Raw genomic sequence first — 24,825 nt, 5'->3', positions numbered from 1 at the left:
TTATTCACAGGGCAAATTTTCTCTCGATCTAATGAACAAACAGTTATTATATGAATTAACATAATACTCATTGAATATTTTATAATAGCATTTAAAAATATTGAAGGATTATTATTAGTAGGGTAAAGTGGGTAAAGTGATACAATTTGGACAGGGATTTTTTCTTGATAAATACAGTACTAATTTTTTTTAAACACAAGGAACCAAATTATAGAACTAAAGCATTAAAAATATAAAAATAAAAATGAAGTACTAAATTTATCAAGAAAAAAAGCCCTGTCCAACTTGTACCATTGTCCAACTTGTAACCACTTTACCCTATTTCATCAAATCTAAACAAGATTGAAAGTAAACAAAAAGTTCTGTCACATTTTTCGTTTCAAAAAACCAATATAAAGTATTGAATAAATTATTCATTAAATATTCGAAAAATTTTAATCAATTTATTTGTAGTGTCCCACCGTACTCTTAATGTGTCCGAAATTACAAGCTGTCCCAAACTACAAGCAATTCCCCTATTTCTATCTGAATTTAAAATGATTTTTTTCTTAGTATTTATAAAGAATTTAAAATCATTTGAATGCAAATACTAAAAATTGCATTAAAGTCATTAAAGTTATTATAGCACAAATGCAGCTGAATTCCACATAATGTTCTTTAATTTCGAAATTATGATTTTCAAATAGAGTAATTTGATTTTAATTTATTTTTAAAACCATTTAGGATAACTGTTCCAAATTTCGGCATAATTGCATGCAAGTGCCAAAATCTTAAATTTGAAATGTAATAATTTCAATACAAATAGAATTTTTAAATTTTTAAAATAAATAAAAATTTAGACATAGCTTTGTGTGATATTTTGGCCACCTTGATTTTCATAGTTCCTTGTCCTTCTGGAATTCTTCCAAAGCTTTTTAACGTAATCTCGTTCGTCGAAGGAACATTTTTTTTTGTTTTCTTTTTGCATTGTGTAATCTCCGTGTATGCAAATACTAAAAATTCATAGAAATTTTGGGAAAAAAGAAACGGTCGAAATTGAAAGCTGGGCGAAATTTGGTACAGTTACCCTAATATATTTGATATTTATTTATTAGTTTATTTTATTATTTAATGAAATAAATAATTGAAAAAAATGAAGAAAAAATCATTTTAAAAAAATGGTATTATTGTCTATATATTGACCGAATTTAAAGGTAGAATAATTTTACATAATCATTTATTGAATAATGTTTGTTCATTCACTAATAACTAAATTCATTATTTAATCGATTTTCTATCAACCTATTTTTTAGTGATTAAAAATATTTATTTAGATATAAACAAAGTAAATCTTCGAACGTCTTTGCAAAAAGACTGACCAGAAGTAAAATAAATTTTCATTTTGTTAAACTTTGAAATAACTTTTATCGCATAAAGTTTTCTTTTGTCTTTCCACTTAAAAGCATTTGTGAAACAGAAATCTGAACATGAGTTGGTTTCCAGCAATATATGCTACTGTATCTGAATTTCTATTGTGTTACTTTACATACCCTCAAGGACATTGAATAAGTTTCTCAAAGATAAAGTAAATTTGTATTCTCAATTGATTTTCCTTGTATTCCCAAATCTCTCTCTCCTTTTTCAAGGAATTGATGAATTGATGCGAGGCGTGGGAAAAGATGCCACCAAGTTGTTTGAAGAAGTGCACGCTTGGGTGAACTATGAGCAATTGCTGGCAAAATGCTACATTGGTCCCTTGAGGAATGTGGCATCGATAAATCTCGAGCCACTGGACACAACCTCAACTGCCCATAGCAAAAATCAATCACCAACATCAGCAAATGGTGGTTTTCGACTCCCATTCAGCATATCTCTGACCCCTTCGCCAACGCCTACAGCTCCACCTTCGCCCGAAAAGGAGGAGATCATTCCCAGATTTGACTGGATTCAGAAGACCTCTGACCTCACGATAATCTTCTATACGAAAACCCTATGCAATCCAGGTGTAACTGTGGAGTACATGAATGACCAGGAGATCGATATTCGCGTGTTGATTGGTCGAACGACGCATCTGTTTCAACTTAAATTTGCCCATGAGGTACGATGGCCTTGCTCGGGAAGAATTGCATTGGAATCTGGAAAGATTGAATTGGTATTTGGAAAGACTCAGCCGGCTCTCTGGACGTCCTTTGGGCTGATGGAGAGGAAGAAGGTGACGGATTTGGAGGTGGGAGTGAGAGAATTTGATGCAATCCAATGCCAAAAGTTCAATCACGATTCCTATGCGGTTATTCTGGAACCAAAGAGAAGACTCCTGCAAATTCATCCCATTGGATACCACGTCAGTGTCACAGCACGTGTTCAAGGTATGAAAAAAATTGCTCAACCTTTTAGTGCTCGAAGTATAAGTGAGAGTAGTGTTATACAATACGTTTTTAATCAAATTTGTTACTCACCTGGAGCTTAATGGGTACACTGAGAAAAAAAAAGAGGGTGCAATTAAGTTTTTTTACTCATAACTTTAACACTTTGTAGGTGTAAAAATATATCAACATTTTTGAATGTTAATTTTACACATTGTTAAGGGTAAAATTAACATGAAAAAGGGTAACTTAAACCCCGAATACACCTAAAAAGGGTAATATTTACACCGATTTTGGATCAATACTGCAGGGTAAAATTAACATTTCCCGAATGTTATTTTAACTTTTTCGGATTTTATTCTCAGTGTAAATACCTGTGAACAAAAAATAGTTCACATTGAATTTTGGAAAGTCAAAATTCGAGCAATTTTGAAGGTTTATTTATCAACCAATTTAGTTAAATTCGGATTTTTTGGAATGGTCTTGAAACTTTAAACCCAGCTGTATCGGTTCCGATCAGTAATGAATCACTGAAGTTCTCGCAATTGATTTATCTTTATTAAATATTTCTTTTTTATTTTTCCCGAAATTTGTTATCGCGTTAGAGATCATGCGGCAAGAGATAGCGACTTTCGGTGTTCGGTGACACGCCTATAAGGTGATATTATCTTAAGGCGTTTTACCTTTTTTCCTCAACTCCAAAACCATATTTCTTTGTTTATTTTGAAAACGGATCCACAGATTTATTTTATTTTCGGATATGATTTAAGAAGTGTATTTGCAATGATTTTGTCCATATATTCCAGCGACCTCAATTCATTCCTTCCAATGATTTTATAATGTAAAATTTTATAGATAAGAACCATTGAGGTTGATTAAAGTTTAAAGTTCAAATTCTTAATAAAAAAAAATGCAACAACTTTCAGTTTTAGGACGATTTTGAACATTTCTCAAAGCTGGAACGCTTTGCCATCTCTTAAATCGATTGCAGCTAAAATCCCGAAGAGACAAAATCCGGAATAAGTCGAGACCCGAAAGTCAGAATTCTGAATGGACTAAAGTCCCGAATGAACTAATATCTCGAAATGGGTCAAAATTCTAAAAAGTCGAAATCCTAAATAGTCTAAAATCTCGAATAACTAATACCCCAAATGGGCTAAAATCTCGAAAAGCCAAAATCTCAAAAAGGAAAAATTCCAAAAACCTAAATCCCAAACGCCAAAATCCAGAAAACATTAAAATCCCGAATGGGACAAAATCCTGAAAAGCCAGAATCCCAAATTGTCTGAAATCTCTAATAACTAAAAACTCAAATGGGCTAAAGTCTCAAAACGCTAAAATCCCAAAAAGATATAATTCCGTAAACCAAAATCCCGATCGCCAGTTTTCAATTTTTCAACGATTTTTAACATTTCGCAAAACTGGAATGCTTCAAAATTCCGAAAAGCCAAAATCCAAAATTACCTAAAATCCCGAATTGGCTAAAATCTCGAAAAGCCAAAATATCAAAAAGGCAAGATTCCAAAAAACTAAATCCCGAACGCCAAAATCAAGAAAAGATCAAAATTCCGAATAGCCAAAATCCTGACAGGGTCGAAATCACTCGCAGAATAATGTACGGAATAATTGTCCAAAAGACGGAGAATGACTCATTAGGAGAGGGTAAGACAATTTTTGAGATTGTTTTCAAAATCCTTTTGAGAGGAATGGGTTTAAAAAGATTAGGAAAAAAATGTGAGAGTTGAAACTGTCCATTCCTCTATCTACAAATATTTTTTTGTAGAATTTTGATCTACTAAATTTTTTAGAAAAACTTACGTTTCGTTATTTTGCCCGTTTTTTTATCATTTGTAAAAGCGAAATTGTAACGGATAGCCTTTTCCTTCGGTTGATATTATGAGAAATATTCTCATTTTCCAAATTAAAGTTTTTTATTGCAACTGACACTCTACAAGAACATAAATTCTAAATGAGTTTACTGTATTTGAGTCACATTGTATTCTAATTTGGCAACTATGGCAATTTGATAGAATTTTAATTCAACTTTTAATCCTTTCAATTAATGAATTCCAGAATATATATTGAAATCAGTAAATATGTTGTCTATTCATTTTAATAACAGACAAATCGATATGATAAATTCAACGTTGAAGCACGAAAACCACATAAAATATTCAGAGACGTGCACAAAATTTGTAAAAAGATGGGGTAAACCAAAGTGAAATACACTTCGTAAAATGCTCGGTATCTGCAATTCGATATGCCATTTAAAAAAAAACAAGCAGTTACATCTTTAAAATGACGTCTTCTCAGAATAACCACGCTATTAAGGGAAAAACTCGTTTTTGCATTTGATTCTGGCAACATTAAAACAGGGCACTGACGTCGCATTTCAGCTTAAGGAAATCTTAGTCACTTTCGAGGAATCTTTCTTGCCTAATTTTATGGAAAGAAGACTAATAACAGAAATACAAATTTAGTATACTTAAATTTACAGGTGTTTTAGGGAAGAAAACACAGTGCATGACAGAGCAATGCCAGAAAATTTTTTAAAAAAATCGACGTTTTTGTTCTTTAGTTTCCTTACAAATGTAAAGTAACTATTCCAGAATCCTTAGGACAAAGGGTGTTAAATTTTCCACTGAAAAAGGAATTCTCTCGCAGTCACTGTCACTTATGAGGTCTGATCGAATGAATTTCTGTATCTGGAGGGCTTCCCAAAAGCGTAAATATTGCCTGGAAGTTTATCAAGAACTTCTGAAGGCCCATTAAACGAGGATAGAATGCCTAATTACTGGTAAAAACTTCAGAAGGTGCCAAAGGAAGGCAAACATTGGCCTCAATTCTGAGACCAAAATCAAGATCAAAATTTCAACTGTCAAATACTTCCAAAATAAAGATTTCGTATTCTGACGCGAAGTATTTATGGAATTTTAAAATGTCTTGGCTAAAAACCAAGAGATTTCAAGTTTTTCCACACTTACCAAAACGTCACTTCTGACAAATATCTTCATTTCACTATTGAATTTGTTGAAATTTCGTCATATCAATTAGGAAAATTAATTATAGGACATATTAAAGAATAAATGTGAAGCCATAAACGGGAGTATAGGAAGTGCAAACCAAACTTATGACTTGTGATAAACCAAGAAATGTTTATACAAGATGTGATTATTTTGCAGGTATCCTCAGGATGGCATACTTAGATATGTACATCTAGAAATACGTATGATTTCGATTAAAATACGAGGTCAAATACAGTATTTTTCAAATTAATTCTCTTTTTGTACCATCTCTTATAGAAATGTTCCTCATTAATAGTTATTTCCAAATGAAACTCTTCAAATTGTTACTATCTTGATAATTCCAAGCACCTCCGAGAGGTTTCTTGGAATTATTTCAAGAAAACAAAAAATTTAACGTCTTGAAATCTTGAAATATTGGTTCCGGAATTATAAATTTTGATATCCACACGGTTTGTGCCTTAGATTTCAAGAAAAACACATCAAACAGGGTAGATTCAAGCCTCTTACAAATGCGTGGAAAGTAATAAAAAATGAGTAAGGGCATAATCACATTGACAATAAAATGCTTGCCGTAGCTTCACCGTATTTCGTTATTTTACGCATTTTCATTGCAATTTTTACGCAACTTTTCCATTACCGTATTACCTTATCTCATACTCGGTGGCACTAGGTGAAAATAAGAAAATTGAAGAAATAAAACGAAAATTCGATGAACGGTGAGCAAAAAAAACTGTAAGAGAAATTAATCGTACAGTTTTTTTTGCTCACTGTTTATCGCATTTTCGTTTTATTTCTTCAATTTTCTTAATATTATTTTCACCTAGTACCACCGAGTATGAGATAAAGTAATACGGTAATTGAGAATTTGCGTAAGAATTGCAATGATCGCAATGAAATTGTGTAAATTAACGAAATACAGTGGGTATTTTATTGTCAATGTGATTCTGCCCTAAATAAAAATGTTTAGAAAGAAAGAATAAGAGGTAAAGAATAGAAAAAAATATTAAAAAAAGAAATCTTAGTGGTTAAGCCCAGTTTGGAAATGTCTCTTGGATTCCCCGTAGAGCCTAATGGGTCTCACGGAGAAGGAAGTTATATAAGGAGAATCCAACGACAAATAAAGTCTTAAAAGTTTTAAAGTCTGGTAGGACTTACCTATAATATTATAAGTTCTAATTTCTTGGCGTTCTATCTGTTTTATTAACCGATCTATGCTACATTTCGGTTTTTGATTGGAACTGGAACCTTATTCAGATCATAAAGCCTTTGGAAGAACAATTGCTAAATTTAAATTTCGTAGAGTGAAAAAAGGTCAAGTTTTCCAAAATAATGAAATTTAAGTTTAACCATTGTTTTCCCAAGTTTTTGGTCTCCTAAAGAAGGTACTAACCAAAGACTATAACTTCAGTTAAAAAACAGATAGGAGTTCAGTGCAAAGACCGCAAAAACCAAATTTCCGATCTGACTCCATTAGAACTGAAGGTACTATCCAGTTTTCAATTTCTTCAGAGTAAACCTCGCACGATCACTTATGTTTCCTCACTGAAGTCCTAGAAGAGTACCATACGATCAAGAATCGGGATTTGGACGTGTCATAGAATTGCAGGATTAGGATTGGTGGATTCGACCGCCTACTAGGTTAACAATTATCGAATAGGCCATATGCTTTACATATCATCATTGATTTTTTTTCACGAAACTTCAGATTCTTAACAATCTTACCTACTTTGTAAAGTGATTCCCTGGCATGTGAGACATAAAGGTCAAAATTTCATCAGTTGTTCTCCCCGTAGCTTGAACAATAAAATACCAAAAATGACGTGAGCATCTCTTTGTGTTTGCCAGGTGGAGATGAAGTCACCCGGAGTTATACCCCAGTACCAGTTTCGTATTTACCAGTGCCATGTCCAACAAATTGCATAGGGCTCCTCGTCAAGAGCTACTCCAGTGGCATGCTCTCCAAGCACATCACACGACAAAGTCCGCTTGCGAGTGCCATTAAAGTGTCACAGCCACGTGGTGGTTTTGCCTTGTACAGACTCCGGAACCACTGTAGAATCGCTTTATTGGCAGCCGGAAGTGGAATCACTCCAATTCTCGGAATTGTTGACTATCTTCTAGAGCGGAGCAATAACAAAATGTAAAAAAAAGTCTTTCTCTCAAGGCAAAACATGTCTTGTGAGATGACAGTCATTTTTCTTTACTTTTTGCAGAGAACTTCTAAAGTTGGTGTACTTTAATCGAAAGGAGGAGGACATCTGGTGCCGTAGGAAATTGGAGGCTATTGCTCAGAAGGACACGAGGTACCTAATCCAATTTATTTATTTACCTAAGCTTGCCTTCATTTTTTCTTTGTACCCTTCTTGAATGGGTTTTTCATGAACCCCAAATTTCCAGAGAAAAATTTTATATCAAGGTTTGCTTGGCAAACACTGAAGTGTATTTTACATTCCTAATCATTTTTTAGAGAATTAAAATATTAAACCATGATATTGTCTTTGTATAAAATTCAAAAATTTCAACGTAGTGTTACAGTTTATTTTTTACAGTGCTTTAAATATTAATAATACTAATTTTCAGCAGTTCTAGCCTTATGGTGCTATTCTAATGAAAAAAATGAATGAATTTTTAACACTTTAATATTCTCAAGTGCTTCTGCATAAATTGGCTTTTATTTGTATTGGTTTTTGTCACGACTGTTTTGTGGTTTTAGAGCACGGCGAGGACTGGGTAAAACTAAAGGCCTCTACACATTGGGAGTAATTTTTGTCAAAAATTGCATTTTTGACAGAATTTTGACGTTTCTGCCTACAGCACTGCAGCCAATTTCCTTCAAAAAAGCAATTTTTGACGAAAATTGTGCTCAATGTGTAGACACCTTAACACAAAAGAGTCGATAATGCAGAAGCACTTAAGAACAGCTAAGGTGTCTACACATTGGGAGCAATTTTCGTCAAAAATTGCGTTTTTGACAGAAATTTGACGTTTCCCCCTACAACGCTGCAGGGAATTTCCTTCAAAAAAGCAATTTTTGACAAAAATTGCTCCCAATGTGTAGAGGCCATTATGTGCTAAATAAATATGTTCAAGAGAAAAAAAAATCCTTTTAATTTTTTCATTTCAATGGCGTCATGATTTCTTCCTAAACATATTCTTCGGTAGTTTGGAAAATTTATTAAAGAATTAATTTCCCCAGTCTCTCATTTCTTCTAAATTCAAAGAAAACCATAAGTAGTTAAAAAATTCTTAAACTATTTCCATTACTCTGCTTTTTTTTAATTTTGAAAGTTTATTGTGCTATTCTAATGAAAAATATAAAGCTAAAATCTTTCTCATAAACATTTTTTGCACTTTATTGTTCTCAAGTGTTTCTGCATTATCGACTTTTCTTTGTGTTAATTCCTGTCTCGACTGTTTTCCTCAGTCCTCGTCGTATTCTAAAACTACCAAATAGTCATGACAGGAACTAACACAATATAAAGTCTATTATCTAGAAGCATTTTAGAACATTAATGTGCTAAAAAGATGTTCATTTTTCGTTAGAATATAGAACCATTATTCATTTAGGGCGAAAATGAAAAATTCGTGGTGCAATTCTGAAGCGTTTCTAATCATAATTAGGCACTTTCACTGAGAAAAAAAAGAGGGTGCGATTAACATTTTTTCCTCATAACATTAACACTTTTTAGGTGTAAAAATATATTAACATTTTTTAATGTTAATTTTACACCTTTTTAAGGGTAAAATAGGTAAAATTAACATGAAAAAAAGATAACTTTAACCCCTAATACACCTAAAAAGGGTATTATTTACACCGATTTCGGATCAATACTGCAGGGTAAAATTAACATTTTCGGAATGTTATTTTAACTTTTTCGGATTTCTCTCAGTGTTTGAAGCGAGGTAGCTTTAAATAAAGGTTTTTGTCGTATTTTTAAATGTAACTGGACCTTGCCATGATATAATTTAGCTCTACAAACCATTTTTTGAGCTAAATACATCATGAAAAGTCTCAATTCTATTTAAAAGTAAGAGAAAAAGCCCAATATCAAAGCTGCCCGAAATCAAAGGAGTATTATTTTCCCCTATAGCTATACATTTTTATGATAAATAGCAATTTTTCAGTAATTTTAGTACTTTTTAGTAAGTCCCGGTCAAAATTCCGAAAGCCAAAATCCAGAATTGAGAATTTGGGTCGTTCATACCACGCTTATGATACTTGCAAGATCTTTGGTGATTATTTGCTTTTTTTAATGGCTGCTGAGTATTAACTCTAAACTGGGGTACAGGGAGTTCCGGCTTCAGTGAAAACGGATTGAAAGAATTTCATATAAATTGCTTACTTATTGGGAGCATATTTATAAAATAATTCTTAATTGCCCCTAAATGTATGCAAGATTTTTTTTACGCGCTAAATTTAAAGTGCATTTCTTAGGAACCGTTGGTGCTCAAAATAGGCAGATAAATTGGCGCCGAAAATATTTTGTACGGCGTTGCCGTGACTTATTCCAAAAAAGCTCTCCTGGGGGTATACATATTTTCTGTGTCACTGGTGTGAATTCGCGAGCTTTTTTGCGGTTCCGAGAATTTCTCTGAAAGCGGAACTCTCTGTATTAGTTTTTTCGGCGTATTTTTTTAGAATTTCTTCATCTCCAGTCTTAAATTTTATGTCAATCTTGAAGATAAGAAAGATAAATAGTATCACTCGGCCGTGAAACATGCATCACTGTGTCAAAGAGAACCAGGATAAACAGGCAGGAAATAATGTATTAGACTGTTTCTCGGCGATTGACGTGACGATGCCTTTGAGTCATTGTTAATAACGGTTTTTCAAGGTCAAAGGTTAAAAAGGCTCTAGAGAGCGTATTTCTCAACCGAATAGTATCATTTTTGGGCTCGTTGGAAAGGTCTTTGAATGTCCGATAAAACTGAATTGCTTTCAATCGGTTCTGAACCGGCAATGAATTAGTTCATAACCGATAACTAATTTTTATTCGAAATTCAATTATATTATTTATTAAGGTATTTTGGGTAGCTTTGAGTGTACTGATAAGTAATTTTTCTCTGAGAATCAATTTTATTAAAACTATTTTGTGGGATATTTTGAATGATATGAATCGGTTCAAACCTCTTTGAGATCCGGTAAACGGTAAAAGTACTTTTGAGGTATAGCATCTAAGTCACGAGTTCGAGCAGTTCTCAAAGCCTGGGACACTTTGCAGAGAAATCTAATTGTATTTTTTCTAGGGTATTTTAAGAGGTCTTCTTAAAAATTTATAATAAATTGGTTCAAGTGGTTAAAATCGATTTTAAACCTGGAAGAAACTTCGTGATACCTTCAAACTCTTAACCACTAAACTTTTTCTCTTGAATTGGCACATTAAAAAACTTTATTGAATTAGCAGTAAATGTTGTAAAACTACTTTGAGGGTTATAGCACTTGAGCAGCAAGTCCTAGCATATTGCAAAACATAAGACGATTTACTATAATTTTTTCAATGTTTTCAAATATTCTCTACATTTCGTAAAATAAAAATTCTTGAAGTACAATGATTCTCCCTTTCACAATATTGCTTTGGAACATCTTGATAAAACAATAATGATAAATACATTTTGCTTGTTTTTTAGAAGTTTGTCTCATTGAATTGAAAATCCAATATAGTAAAAGTGAATGAAATTGCGTTCTGTTATTGCCACAAAATTTTCCACTTTCTAATATAAACAAATAGAAACGAACTAGCTTTCACATGTAACGTTTCTCTTTGATGCACAATACAATATTGACAAGTATTTTCAATGTTTTTTGATAAGTATTTTAATATTCAGCTCATTGAAAAAGATTGATTAAAACAATTAAATTTTTATTTTTCGTGTTTTATCTTAATTTTCTGTCTTAAAACTTTTCCTATAACTTTGTTTAAAACTTTGACTATCACATAATATTTCACTAATAATTTTCAATGTGGAAATTATTCAGATGGGATAATTTGGCAGAAGCACCAACCAGAATGTATATTCTCATTCTGTGAAAGGTAAAATGTTCATCCGGCAATTTTCAACTCTTCCACCACCCGCCATATCGTTTATTTTTTTTCTGTGAGAGGAAGTTTTATCTTTTATTCATCACGAGACGGACTCTTTTCTCATTTTCATGAGCCACTTTATTTTCCGAGTCCTCCGAACACTTTTCCCGACGAGCCATAAACTGTGATTTCAACTGACAACCCATCCTGTTCATTTGGCTTTATCCGTTTGGGAGCAGATGATGGTTCAGAAGGAAATTCATTGTGAAGTTTCTGTGAACTTTTACACTTTATGCCCCTTATGCAGTCACTTGGAGATATTTTATGGGAAAAAGAAGTAATAACTTCTATAGAATTGCACTCAAAAAGTTGATGAATTTCCAAGTTTGATTGCTCGTTTCGGCTTAATGTTTGTGAGTGTGAAATTAAATGAATGAAATTGATAAGGAATTTCTGGTATAGAATATCATTCGTTCAATTTAATTTTCTAAAGGAATCGTGTTCTTTCACAAAATTTAATAAAGAGCGATATTAAATGGGGAAAATGGACTTTTGGAAGGATAATAAACCTGTTTTTTTAGGAACCTTTATAGAAATGTGTTTAATTAACAGAATATTCCAGGAGTTACAGTGTCCATTTTACTTTGAAAAATTTAAAGAATTTCACTGTCAAACAAAATTAGGGTACAATTTAATTCAGCATATTCTCATTCGTAACGAAAACCATAATGCTTCAGAGGGATTGAATTTGATTAACAAAAAATGGTGACAAAAAGCGAAATATTTCGCAGAATACTCGAAGCTTCTTGTAAGGATAACGATGCTTTGATTTACCTGGGGTGGAATGATAACTTCTTTTCGATAGTATCGACTGTCTATTCTGAAAAATTGAAACGATAGCTGCACTTTTTGTAGCTAATATAAATATTTATCAACAGTCTCATTTTTTAAGAATGATATAATAAATGGTCTCATAATATTTTAAAATCCTTCATATTCTAAATCTAGCAGATACACATCTATCGATAATAACGATTCGATACTATCGAAAAGTTATCATTCCACCCCTGTTAATTTTTATGAGACCGGTAGGGGAATACTATAATTTTTGTGGTATTGTCACACGTAAGTTCGAAACTGATCAATGCCAATCGATCTTTTTCTGTTATATCGCGTGAATTCGAAAATGCAGTTTATTGATTTTTCAATGAAATTTCTTTACTTAATGATATTTTAGAAATACAGTCTGTCTTAGTTGATTTTTTTAATAGAATTCATTGTCATTAGAACTGCCACAAATCTTAAATGTGACTTCTGACAATGCTACGTGAGCTAAAATGACAATTTTATTGCTACAGAATCAGATTTTCGAAAAAGCTCTCCTGAGATTCGAACACAATTTATTATCCCGTCAAATCATTATTCTACCTGCCGATTTTACTCTGAGGTTTTTTGAATTTTAACGGTATATTCCAGTGTATTCAGAGAAAATCTGTAGATTTTCTGCTGAATTTCTGCTAGAAAATCTGTAGATTTTCGGCAGAATTTCTGCAGAAAATCTACAGATTTTCGGTAGAATTTCTGCCGAGAAAATCGGCATAGTGTCCATTACTTCACAAAAATATTGTTGATTTATGTAGAAACTGTAGGAGTTATAAAGAAAATGGTATGCTCTGCTTAACAAGCATTACCGAGTACACATTTTAGATAACTAAAAAGATGCGAGCAAAAATACTAATTTCTTAAAAATCGCCCATGGAATGATACAAAAACACGAAATTTAGGTCGATACTCTGCTTAAAGTTTTCACTTCACTTTTCTCTACTTGTAACACGGCGTCGCAGAATTCTTTATTTTATATAAACACCGTGATATCACAAAAAATAACTCTATTGAATTTTGCAAACTTCAGTGAAAAATTTTTCCATCTCTTCTGACACATCTTGTCTGGAAAGTCTGGAATGTAGAAAAAATCTACAGAAAATCGGCAGAATATCTACAGAAATTCGTCAGAGATTCGTCAGAAAATCTGCCGAAATATTCTGACGAATTTTGTCCCAAGCCCAAATAAAATTCGTAAGAATATCTACAGAATTTATCTGCAGATATTCTGTAGAGGTGTAGATTTTCTCTACAGAAATCTTAAAGATATCTGCAGATATTATTTGACGGGATGGTATTGCCAGAGAGTTATAAAATTCCCCTACTGGAAGAGAGAGTAATGAGAGTAGAGAGAGAGAGTTTTTAGAGTAATAAGATCGATGTTTCCCCCAGAAATTCTTTTACCAGAAATGAGCATTCAGCCTGCTTTTAAACGCGTTTATTTCGATGTGAACCTGAGAGTCTCAGATTACCTTCCCCAATGGTTTGTTCCCTAGATAAAATTTTTTCAGGCTCTATTATAATCTTCTCAAGTGTGTCCTGACTAAAACAGGTCATCTAGTAGATCGATTTTAATTTGAAACGTTTCGAATTTCGGTGATTACAAAAAAATGTGTTCACACAGTGATAAAGTTAATAAATTTTACAAAAAAAAGCAAAAGCAAAAAAGGTTTTTCAAAAATAAAAATGTCAACAAAAAACAGAACACAATACACAGAATTTCCAAATAGGGTAGATTAAGCCCTTTTCGCCACCTTAAGGTTTGATATCCTTGTAATTCTTCCAATTTGTGTCGAAATAAAATGAAATTTTTTGTACAAATGCTTTGAAGCCTTGTCTCTCTATTGAACCAGGAGACTTCCCGGGAATTTTTGGGCATCAAGTTGAAAAAATACATTTCCTGCAGCAATGCATGTTTCAGTACTTTTCGCCACTTTGTAAACACTTTTTCGCCACTTGTTTTTAATTGAATTTTAAGAAACAGCAGCTGTCGGAAACTCCCAAAATAAACGGTACAGTCCCTTTTTTATATATACCACCGATACTAGACAATTATTAGAGTATTTCAAATTATTTTTTGCACATTTTTATTTGGAATAAAAAATCGATCGAAAATCACGTCTGTTTCGACTATAATCCGCGAGGTGCGCCACTTGTAAAATGCTTGGAAAAAATGAGTTTGGAAAAATGGAAATGAGTGGCGAAAAGTACTTACACAGCCGGAAAAGGTAAGCCCTTTTCACCACATCCAAATTTCATTAATTTAAAAAAAAAAAAAACATTATTAAAAATGATATTACAACAAAGTTAAGTTAATAACAGATTGAGTTTCAGTGAAAAATATCACATACTGTACAGCAAAAACATAAAATAATGCAAGACAGTTTCTCTTAGCGTTGACAAGTTTCTTAAGAACACCATATTTTTTGGTGATTGTTCACCTTGTCGAATATTTCCTTTAATAACTTGCAAATAATCTAGTCGGTAAAGAGCCTGATATGGTTTCTTGATCCATTAGACTAGAGATCATGAAATAATACTCATTTCATAGTTCCATGAGCTCATAAATTCCCTTAAAAAGTGATTTTATTTGAAGGTGGCGAAAAAGTGCTTAGGGTAAATTAAGCTAATTCTAAACCTGCTCTAAATGGAAATTTTTCGCTACTCCAAATGGATACGTCACTGTTTTCATGATAAATACAGTACTAAATTATTATATTTATATATTTTCTATACCACAGTTTCATTATTTAGTTAATTTTGCTCGAAATAAAGCGAAAATCCATCCATATTAACAAATTTTAATTTGTTAATTTCTCAGAAAAACTAAAAGTGTACCTTTTCACCATCGAATTTTTCATCGATCGACCGTGCTTTTCAATGAAAAACACAATAAAGTGACTGTTGTTTATTCATTTTGTTTAACATTTATGTCATATTTCTGGCTAATTGTAGTTAAATTAAGTGCAAATCTTTATTGTTAATGGTACGTGAAGTTTTCAAATGAAATAATTACCTATTTCGTGAACAAAAAGGGTTTTTCTGAAGTGTCTGCAAATGCTTCAATAAGAAACCCCGGAAATATGATTTTTTTTGGAAAGATTTTCTTATTGTTTTAGATGGGAAATGAGAAAAAAAAAACAGGAATAAAAACAAATTCTGCATTCTTTCGTCGCGGTTTCACTTACACTGTTTGTCTCAAATTAGAAACTTTCTCTTGTCTCCATTTGGATTAATTTGTTTCCAATAGAAGTATTTTACACTCGGGTTTTTTTTGTATTTAAGAAATTTTTATATTATATTTAAAGAATTTTCTCTAAACAGTAACATTCTAGAAGAGCCAACGAGCAAATTTATGTAATTCTCTTCAAAAAGAAATATGAACTTAATGTGTTGAATCTTCTGTCAAAGTTTAAGTGTCTGGAAATGGTTTTGAATTAGGATATTTAACTTACTCACTCAAAAATCAATATTTTTTAACAAGAATTTCACCAAAAGAAATCTAATGAAATTCTCTTGAAATGACGTCGACGAAAAAAACAAAATCCAAAGCCTACTGCGACTGACTTCATGTCAAGCGTTGGGTAATTGTTTCATGCACACGCTTTACTTTTTATCCGAAAATCAATTTTATTACACCTAAACCATTTTGAGCGATATATTGAGTGATGTCTAAATCGTTTCGAATCGTTTGTGAAATGATAAACGGTAAATGATGTGAAAGAACTTTTGAGGTGTAGCATCTATTTCACAAGTTCCAGTTATTTGCAAAGCATGAAACGCTTTGGCACCACTTTTCATCTACGAAAGCCCGTAACAAAGCATAATGGCATGTCACAAATTACCCCATGCCTGTCACTATTTGCCTTAGTATTTTTGATAATTCCCATAAAATCAACTTTTAAAAATTAGTTTAGAGAAGCACTGTATATAACTTTAAAGAATATATCTTTTTCATATAAAAATGTACTAACTTAGAAATCTTTTACTTTATCGTGAAAAAAATAAAATACCGATTTTGTCACGTTTGGCCTCAGTAACCCTTGAAAATTAAAAAAATATCAAGTCAAAAAATATTAGAGTGGATTTTGAAATAAACTTTTTAATTGTAATAGTGTCAGTATATCAAATACTTTAGATTTAGAGAATATCCCAATGTAATTGTTCGACTATCACCTTGATCTTTAATCGTTTGGACTGCAACTCTGATAATAATTGCTAGATGGATGAACAGAAAAAAAGGGGAAAATGTTTTGTTCTTTCCAAACATCCTTCCGTTAGATGATTTAAATGATTTCCGTCTACAGGAAGTAATAGAATGTGGGCGGGTTTTTCGGATTATTTCCTCTCATTAAAAAAAAACATAATGTATTGTAATTAATTATTCGTCTGTATAGTGTGGATTTTGCCACAGACCAAACGGTTAGAGATGTCGATATATCGGGTTTACGGAGAATTGTATTCGCCGTACTTCTTTATAAATTTTTCCAAGATTTTACTAATAGAACATATTTTCAACAGTTTTTATGCCAAAATGTTAGTAGTCTACAGTTGTATTCTTTTAACTATTTCGACCACCCTCTCATATATATTAATGGTAAAAAAGGGGGACATGGAAAAGCTGTAGAATCATAAAAGGGACAGATAATCCTAACCGGCTTATGTAGGTGAGATTCTTAACGTGAGCTAACTCGGAGTGCATGCAAATTCGATTTAGAGCTGAAGTTGGGAGACGCCATTCAGTTATCTTGAATCAAATTCGTGAAATTGTACAAATTTTGTATTTAAACCAAAATATCAAGGATTTGGATGAACTGACAGAAAAGTGTTATATGGGTGAAATGTAGACCAGAATGTTCTCTATAATTTTGCCGTAGAACATGATCTCATCGATTACTCAGAAGCCAAGATAATCGAGGTTTTTTGTTTCCTAACTCGTTTTTTCATCCAGAGTGCCCCAAGTAGTCATTTGTTGAACTTTAACTATATCAAAGAATTGTTGTATTTTGTGGGACTTTCCATTTAAAACCCTATTTTAAGTGTCTTGGTGGAGTAGAGGCAGTCAAATTGGCATCTGAGTGATTTCAAAGCGTTATTATGGGAAAAATCAATTTTTTCACACTTAAACGGCAAAATCGGAGTGATAGCGTAGTCTGAGCGGAAAATGATGTATGGGCGAAATGTAGAGACAAATGTCCTCTACAATTATGTCGAAGTAATTATCAAAATCGGTTTAGCGACAGTCGAGATAATTGAGGTTATGTGATATTGGAATTGGTTTTTCGACTGTGGCGCCCCTGGTGTTGGTCCCACGAAGTTCAAATATTCTAGAAAGTTGTAGCATTTGGTGAGATCTTTCGTTTAAGCCCTCATTCATCAAAATCGGTCACATAGAACCGGAGATATGATTTTTTGAATTTCGTGAACTTTGACCCCTCATATCTCCGGTTCTATTGAAACCACAGCGCACATACGCACCATTTTGGAAACGTCCTAGACTGGACTACAACATACTAAAATTTCATTAACTTGCACAATGCCGTTTTTGAGAAAAGTGACTTTGAATTTCGATGAATTTTGACGCTATCACAGCGCCACCTGTGGTGACTTTTTGAACTTCCATCTGAAAGTGCTCATCGAGACGAAACTAAAAAGGTAAAATTTAGGTCGATATGTTAATTAGAACCGGAGATAGAGGCCGGTCAATGTTCGAACTTGGACCCCTTATAGCTTGGGTCAGGGGTTATGGATCGACTTAAGGTTTTTTTTGTTTGATAGGTATAATCAACGGCTACAACATACTAAAATTTCAGCCCGATTGCATAAGGAATTTTTGAGTTATTTAACTTTTAAGATTTAAAAATTTTCTTTTTAATAATAGCGCCCCTAGCGGTGGTTTTATTAACTTGCGATGTTAGAAGAGGAAGTGGCATTTCATGAGAGCTTTCCAAAAAGCCCTCATTTTTTAAATTCTGACAATTAGAACCGGAGTTATGGCCATTTTAAGAAATTTGTTTTGGACCCTTATAGCTCGGGTCAGGGGGGTCGGGGGACCTTAAGTTTGGTATTGATGGAAAGCTCTAAGGCCCAGCTATAACATACTAAAATTTGAGCCCGCTCGATGCCATAGGGGCGGAGCTATTGAGAAAACAAAAAAAGGGGGGTCTTCAAAATGGCGGAAGGAGGGGTGGGGGGTGGTGGGTCAATGCACCAAGTTGCAATTTTCATGCGATATATAACCTTTGCCGAAAACCGCAAGTCGATATCTTTTTTAGTTTAGGAGCTATTAAGCTCCAAAGAGCGGCCGGACGGCCGGCCGGCCGGGAACGTAACTTAGCCCCCCATATATTCGTGATCAGGAAGTGGCAAAACACATTTTGGCCAAGTTTGAGCGCGATCGGAGGACATGAAATTTTGTTAGGATTATAGTAGGTGAGATTGTTAAGAATCTCACCTAATAAATTTGTAAGTGCTGAGGGTAAATTTCTTAAAATAACGACTACACATATACTACATCCTTTTTGTGAACAATATCAATGAAATTCTAATAGAAAAATTCCAAATGGAACCATTTTTTATGGGCAGAAGGTGATGTGATTCAGGTGTCACATAAAAGAAAATACTTTCTCGTGTGCGTGTTTGCTGGAAAATTTATCTTCAATTTGAATTTTTATTTTTATTGCAGACTATCTGTGGCTCACATCCTGTCGGAACCCGAAGATACTTGGGATGGTGCCAGGGGGAGAATATCTGAGGAGATTGCCATGGATTTGGCCTCTCGCACCTCCCCCAACTCCATCACTTTCTGCTGTGTCTGCGGACCACCGGCCTTCAATGACGCCACTGTGACTCTTCTCACGAGTTCTGGCTTCCCCAATGGAGACATCCACGTGTTCCAAGGATAGGTATTCAGTGGGGATGATTGGTAATGTTATTTCATTTTTGTCGTATTTTGTTTTCGTGAAAAAAAAACTCTCTTCAAGTTAAAGAAAAAAAAACAAAAGCAAATATGCACACACATACTTAGGGAAATCTTATGAGATATTGCAAGTACATCTTAAAAAAAAGCAGAAGATGGATAAACAGGATAAACAGGATAAAATGAGGGATAGGTGATTAATGCTGTTAGGGTACTCATTAGGCCAATTTGTAACATGCACCAAGTATTTAAGCGAAATTCATTTTTTGCCTAAAACACAGAAAAGGGAATTTGAAATGATGCCAAACTCTTTTTAGAAGAAAAACATGGAGTCTTTGTTGTGAAAGAAATTGTGTTCGATCAAAAATGATTTTTTTTTTTCAAAGTCAAAAGTTAAAAATGCTATAAATAATATAATTTTCAAACAAAAGACGAAAGTTTAGCTTTTTTGGAAAGGTCTTGAAATTTCTGACAAATTTGAATCAATTCCAATCGGTAATGAACCGATCTTGAACCGATAATTTGAAACGTTTTACCACTCTGTCATGTGTGTTCAGACTAGAAAGCCCTGAGAAAAGTTGTCGTGATAAAAGTGAAAGAAAATTGAGGAAATTCATTTTTTGAAAGAAAATTGTGAATAGGGAAAAAATATATTTTTCCTTCATTATATTTTCCTTATTATTTTCAAGATGTTTTACAAAAATATTTTTTTCAGAAATTTCTATTTATTGACATGATGAAAAAGTTTATAAGGGCCATCCTTTATTTTTGAAATCTTTAATTGTAACACTGCAGTTCCTTTTTGGCAGTTTTCACGCGATCCTGCCATCTGTTCTTCATTATTCCTTGAATTCCTAGAGGGGAATTCTGTAACGCTCTGACAATGCCATATGACAAATTGGGTTTGAATCTCAGAAGAGCTTTTTCGAAAATGCGATACTGTAGCCGTGGCATTGGCATTTCAGCTCACGTGACATTGTCAGAAGTCACATAGGCTCCTAACGCGACCTTCACATGGTGTCGTTGAAATTCTCTGGGGCGATTTTTTTACATATAATAATTTTCTCCGGATGACTTTGGAGGAATTTAAAGAGCTGCTTTAAATCGTAGGGCTTTATTTTCAAAAGAAGACTACGAAAATGAGGGAGTCAATATCACCCAAATCCCGACTGAGGTGTGAGTTCCGGCGATTGGTGACTCAATTTGTCGCAAACGGCCTCAAAACCATCAGATCGGCTGCCTTTATTTTTGTATGAAGGAATATAAAATGCAGATCGAACACATTTTTGTTTAGCTTTTTTCTTACTTATCCTCTTCACCGATCTTTTTCAATATCTTTTGTCCATTCTCCATCTCGTGCACGATAAATAGTAGGTATTAGCAATACTTTTTATCACAATTTAATCATGAATAAATTGGTGAGAAAATTATGGCACAGAAACTACCCGAATGACTGCAATAAAGTAGTAGGGTAAGGGCTCATAATTTTGGACAGTCTGCTTATAAGTATCGAAGTTCCAAGTTTGAAGTGCGATATTTTCAATACTAATTGACATTTCTTGTTACTCTCTTTTCAGAAGGGTTGTTTAGAAACTTAGCAAGCTATTTATCGTCTTATTTTTAATAAAATTAGTTTTAATACGTTTAAAAATGAATTGATATGTAGAGGTGACTTTGGCTCTTATTTTGGACAACTTGTTTATTAATTTGTCCAACTTGGCTGTAAATTTGGACAGCTAATCCGCCTCAATAGGATGCCCATTGTTCTTCATTTGATGAACCAATCTTACCAAGTCCTCTTCCTGTTCATGTAAGGGAAACGTAGAATGTCACAGAAGCCCGGAAACTTTCCATATCATTCATTAAAGTGAGTTGACTTCGATACTCCAAGTACGTGCGGATTCGCTCATTCCCTGACCTTTCCGGGAGCCTTTCAAGGCATTTCTCGCTACATCTCTTTCGTAGAGATGATGCTCCTTTGTTTCTCCAGGCATTTGTCCAACCTAGTCATCACAAAAGCTAAAACTTCACGAAATTTCGTGAGAAAAACACCTGTCCAAAATAAAAATCATCACCTCACTGGTGAATGTCTTAAAACATTTCCCATTTTTCACACGAAAAATCTAATTCACAAGACAAATCTCACTTCACATCAAATGTACAAATCACCAGTAACGAGAATCAACACAATATTCAATGAGTATTCAATAATATCACTCAAAAAAAACCGAAGAAACATTGTTAGTACTTCACCACAGCTAAATAAGAACTGAAGTAAACACGAAGTCTGTCATATTTCTCGTAAGCAATTGCTCACACTGAATTTTCAACAAAGCAATTTCAACTCAAATCATATTCAAAATTTAACGTATTTAGTGTCAAAATCTTCCAAAAAGAACAAATATTTAGATAGAATTCATTATTCATCAAATATTGGAATAAAAATCCATCATTTTAATCAATTTATTTTTAGTGTCCAATGTTATCCTCAAAGTGTCCAAAATAAGAAACTGGACAAAATTATGAGCCTTTCCCCTACCTGATGAAAATTTAATGAGCAAATTTTGCTCATAAATTTGCTCGATTCTCATTAATTTGCTCATTAATTATCAATCGTATTTATGCTATTTTAATCTATTTAAACCAATTTTTAAATGGACTCGAGTCCATTTTTTTATCACTAAATGAATCGATTTCTAAAAGCTCTTGACGAAAATTGCACATTAGGACACATATCAGCAACAATTAATATGAATCACATTAAAATTTTAATGTGAAATTCTCTAGTGTGATACCACGGTTAGAGAGCCTCACAGGCCGATTCATGTCAATAAATATTCCCAAATAAACCTGAATATTAAAAATATTAGTTACTGTACATAAATTTTTGGAAAACTTTTTCAATAATATGGGGACTTTTCCTAGACATTTCATGTCATATTTTTATTCGTCAGAATCTAATTCAACGTTGTCAAATATTAGTGAAAAATCTTTTTAGCTGAGACGCAAACCTCATATTGCTTGCAAGACATGATTTTCCTCAATTTTCTTTCAATTTTCTTTGCTTTCGCGATACTTTATTTTACTTCCTTGGAGACGTTGTATAAAGGTCCTTCCATAAAAAATAAGAAACGCATTTTACTTTATTTTTGACAATTTAAACACATATTTGTTTTATTTTTCAATATTCTTGTTCTGATTTTGATTTTTTACGGGATAATGCTCAGCGCACAATAACTTTTGTTTGTAAATATGTTTTCAAAGTTTCCTATGAGAGTGAACGAGATGACTAGATCTAGATCTCACTCACTTTCATTGAAATGTCAAAAACATGTTTACAAAACAAAAGTTATTGTGCGTTGGGCATAATTGATCAAAAAATAAGGTTATTGTTTTGGGTTTTTAGTATGATCAATCCAACTAACAAAGACTTATCTTTTGAAAGGGCGTTGCATCTAAAAACAAGAATGGTGTAATGCTAGAAGTTAAATAAATCGAAAATATATGCGAGTACCATTATTATCATTGGATTCCCAAAATTTGTAATTCTGTTTTAGTAAATACTTTCGTTAAATTCAATTAAGGCCTTTGCAATTCGAGTGCGTAGATTTTAGGTTATTGAGTGAATGAACTTAGGATGGAATATGGCGCATGAAGTGTTAAAATAAACAAAAAAATCTATCAAAAATGAGGAGTCTTAAAAGATTTTGATTGAAAATATATGAATGATATGTTTAAATTGATTATAGGAATGGGAAATCCTGAATTTCCCATCGAGAATAATTTTTTAACTAAAAAAAATCGCCTCATTATAAATAAGCAAAGTAAATTGGGATCTTTCTACACAACTAAAAAATCTTTAAATGTTGTTACTTTAAGGTTTTGATTATGTATAAAGAGGTAAAATTGTGGTATAAATTCTGTGTTTTGGGTGGATCTTTTAAATAACTCGTCGATGTCTTTTATTATTCTTCTTTTTTTCTTTAGCAAAGGATCGTCTGTATAGATAATATAAATTGTCGGTGAAATAGGGTAATATAAGACACGCCATCCAAGTAATTAAGATAAACACTCAAATAAACCTCTAAAATAAAAAAAAGAAATAGTCCCTCAGAATACCTAAATTTCTCGCCAGGATTTCACGAAAAATTTATGTGAGAGTACCTAATGCTGATGATGTATTGAAAGAGAAAATATATTTACAAGACAAAGAAATTACTCTTTCACTCTTTGAGTGAGGCGAAAAAGTTTCAACAAGCATCCAGCAAACAGCAAAAGAATATTAGTGTTGAGGAAAGTTTCTTCCTTTAAGAGCAGACATACCATATTCTAATTAAACTTGTGCAATTCACGTGATATTTACGAGGATTTTCACATGAAAATCACAGCTTTTGAAGATGATTCAAATTGGCTCCAAAGTGCTCACTCTAATGGATTTATCTCATTAAAATGCAGGTAAAGTTCACGAAACTTATGTATATTTTATGTACTTCAAAATTTAGATTTAGACTTTTGGTTTCTGGGTGGAAACTTATTCTGTTTTAAACCTCTAACGCTGTTTTATTTAAAATGTAAAAAAAATAGTAAAATAAATTGTTCATTATTATAACTTTTTGTTTTAGCTTCAGGTTTCTGAAACTTTTTTCGCTTCAAAAACTCCGCTTTGATTTTTTTTTTTCAAATTTATGAAAATTACTTTAGTTTGGTATTTTTTACGTTCTGGGCGTCCCCGTAAAACTCAAGAGAATAACTATGTAATGTAAAACCAAAAAAAGGCTAAAAATGTGGAGAAATGTCAGTAAGTGTAATAAATTAATTAATTCTCCATGGAAAACATGGGCTGCTGGTTCAATTGTACGCATGATACCGTTTCTCCAGGCTCGTAGTGAGTCGAAAACGAGTTGAAGTGCACTTGGCAATTGGTTGAGATCAGTGGCAAAGACAATCAGAGCCAGTGCCCCCATAGCTCAGTTGGTAGAACATTTGCCTAGATAGCGAAAGGACCCCAGTTCAAGCCTGACTGGAGGCAGGAATTTTTTCCTCTTTCTATTTGGGTTAAATTTCTAGATTGGGAATCACTTGTTCTGATTGTCGCTCTCTGTGCACAAACACAAAATTTCTTGGAATTACGTACCAAGCGAACAGAAGTCTGTTCAATCACTTTTATAATGTAAGATTATGACTCGACAGCTCAGAATATAAAACGAATAAGTCGCGAATGGCACCTTTACAGTAGAGCGATTTCAAGCTGAAATATTACATGCAGAGTACAGGATTTTTAAGATTTGAATCTTCTATAATTTTGGGGATACAGTGCCCGCTCTCTAATCCGGATCGCCGTAATCCGGACGAGTTATCGACAGTTACATTTAAAATAATTTTGAGGTCATGTATGCATATGTGTTCAGCAATGAAAATGAATTATCCTGTGATGTTTTTTGTTTAATAAATGAAGTATAATAGCGATAATAGCATAGAATTCTCTAATTATGTCTTTTTTTAATATTTTTTAAAACTTTTATTCTATTCTACAAAAAAATTTGTATTATTTTGAGAGACATTGAACAAATTCAAAAAATCCATCCGGATTACGAAGCGGACATCTGTCATATTGTCTCCCAATCATCCGGATT

General features: G+C 32.9%; 1 protein-coding gene across 5 annotated transcripts in view; it reads left to right on the top strand.

The window, feature by feature from the left end:
* Positions 1-19,281, top strand: part of LOC129803862 (cytochrome b5 reductase 4) — a 105,804-nt gene extending 86,523 nt beyond the window's left edge. For all 5 annotated transcript variants that reach the window (XM_055850680.1, XM_055850678.1, XM_055850679.1 and 2 more), the window contains 4 exons: positions 1,626-2,345; positions 7,214-7,508; positions 7,582-7,671; positions 18,959-19,281. In XM_055850680.1, coding sequence (XP_055706655.1) covers positions 1,626-2,345; positions 7,214-7,508; positions 7,582-7,671; positions 18,959-19,178 — 1,325 coding nt within the window. In that variant the 3' untranslated portion in view covers positions 19,179-19,281. The remainder of the gene's footprint in view (positions 1-1,625; positions 2,346-7,213; positions 7,509-7,581; positions 7,672-18,958) is intronic.
* Positions 19,282-24,825: the final 5,544 nt, after the last annotated feature.

The sequence above is a fragment of the Phlebotomus papatasi genome, chromosome 2, assembly GCF_024763615.1.
Source record: "Phlebotomus papatasi isolate M1 chromosome 2, Ppap_2.1, whole genome shotgun sequence".
In the NCBI taxonomy this organism is placed as follows: domain Eukaryota; kingdom Metazoa; phylum Arthropoda; class Insecta; order Diptera; family Psychodidae; genus Phlebotomus; species Phlebotomus papatasi.
The sequence above is the reverse complement of the archived record's forward strand: the minus strand, read 5'-3'. Positions and strand labels throughout refer to the sequence as shown.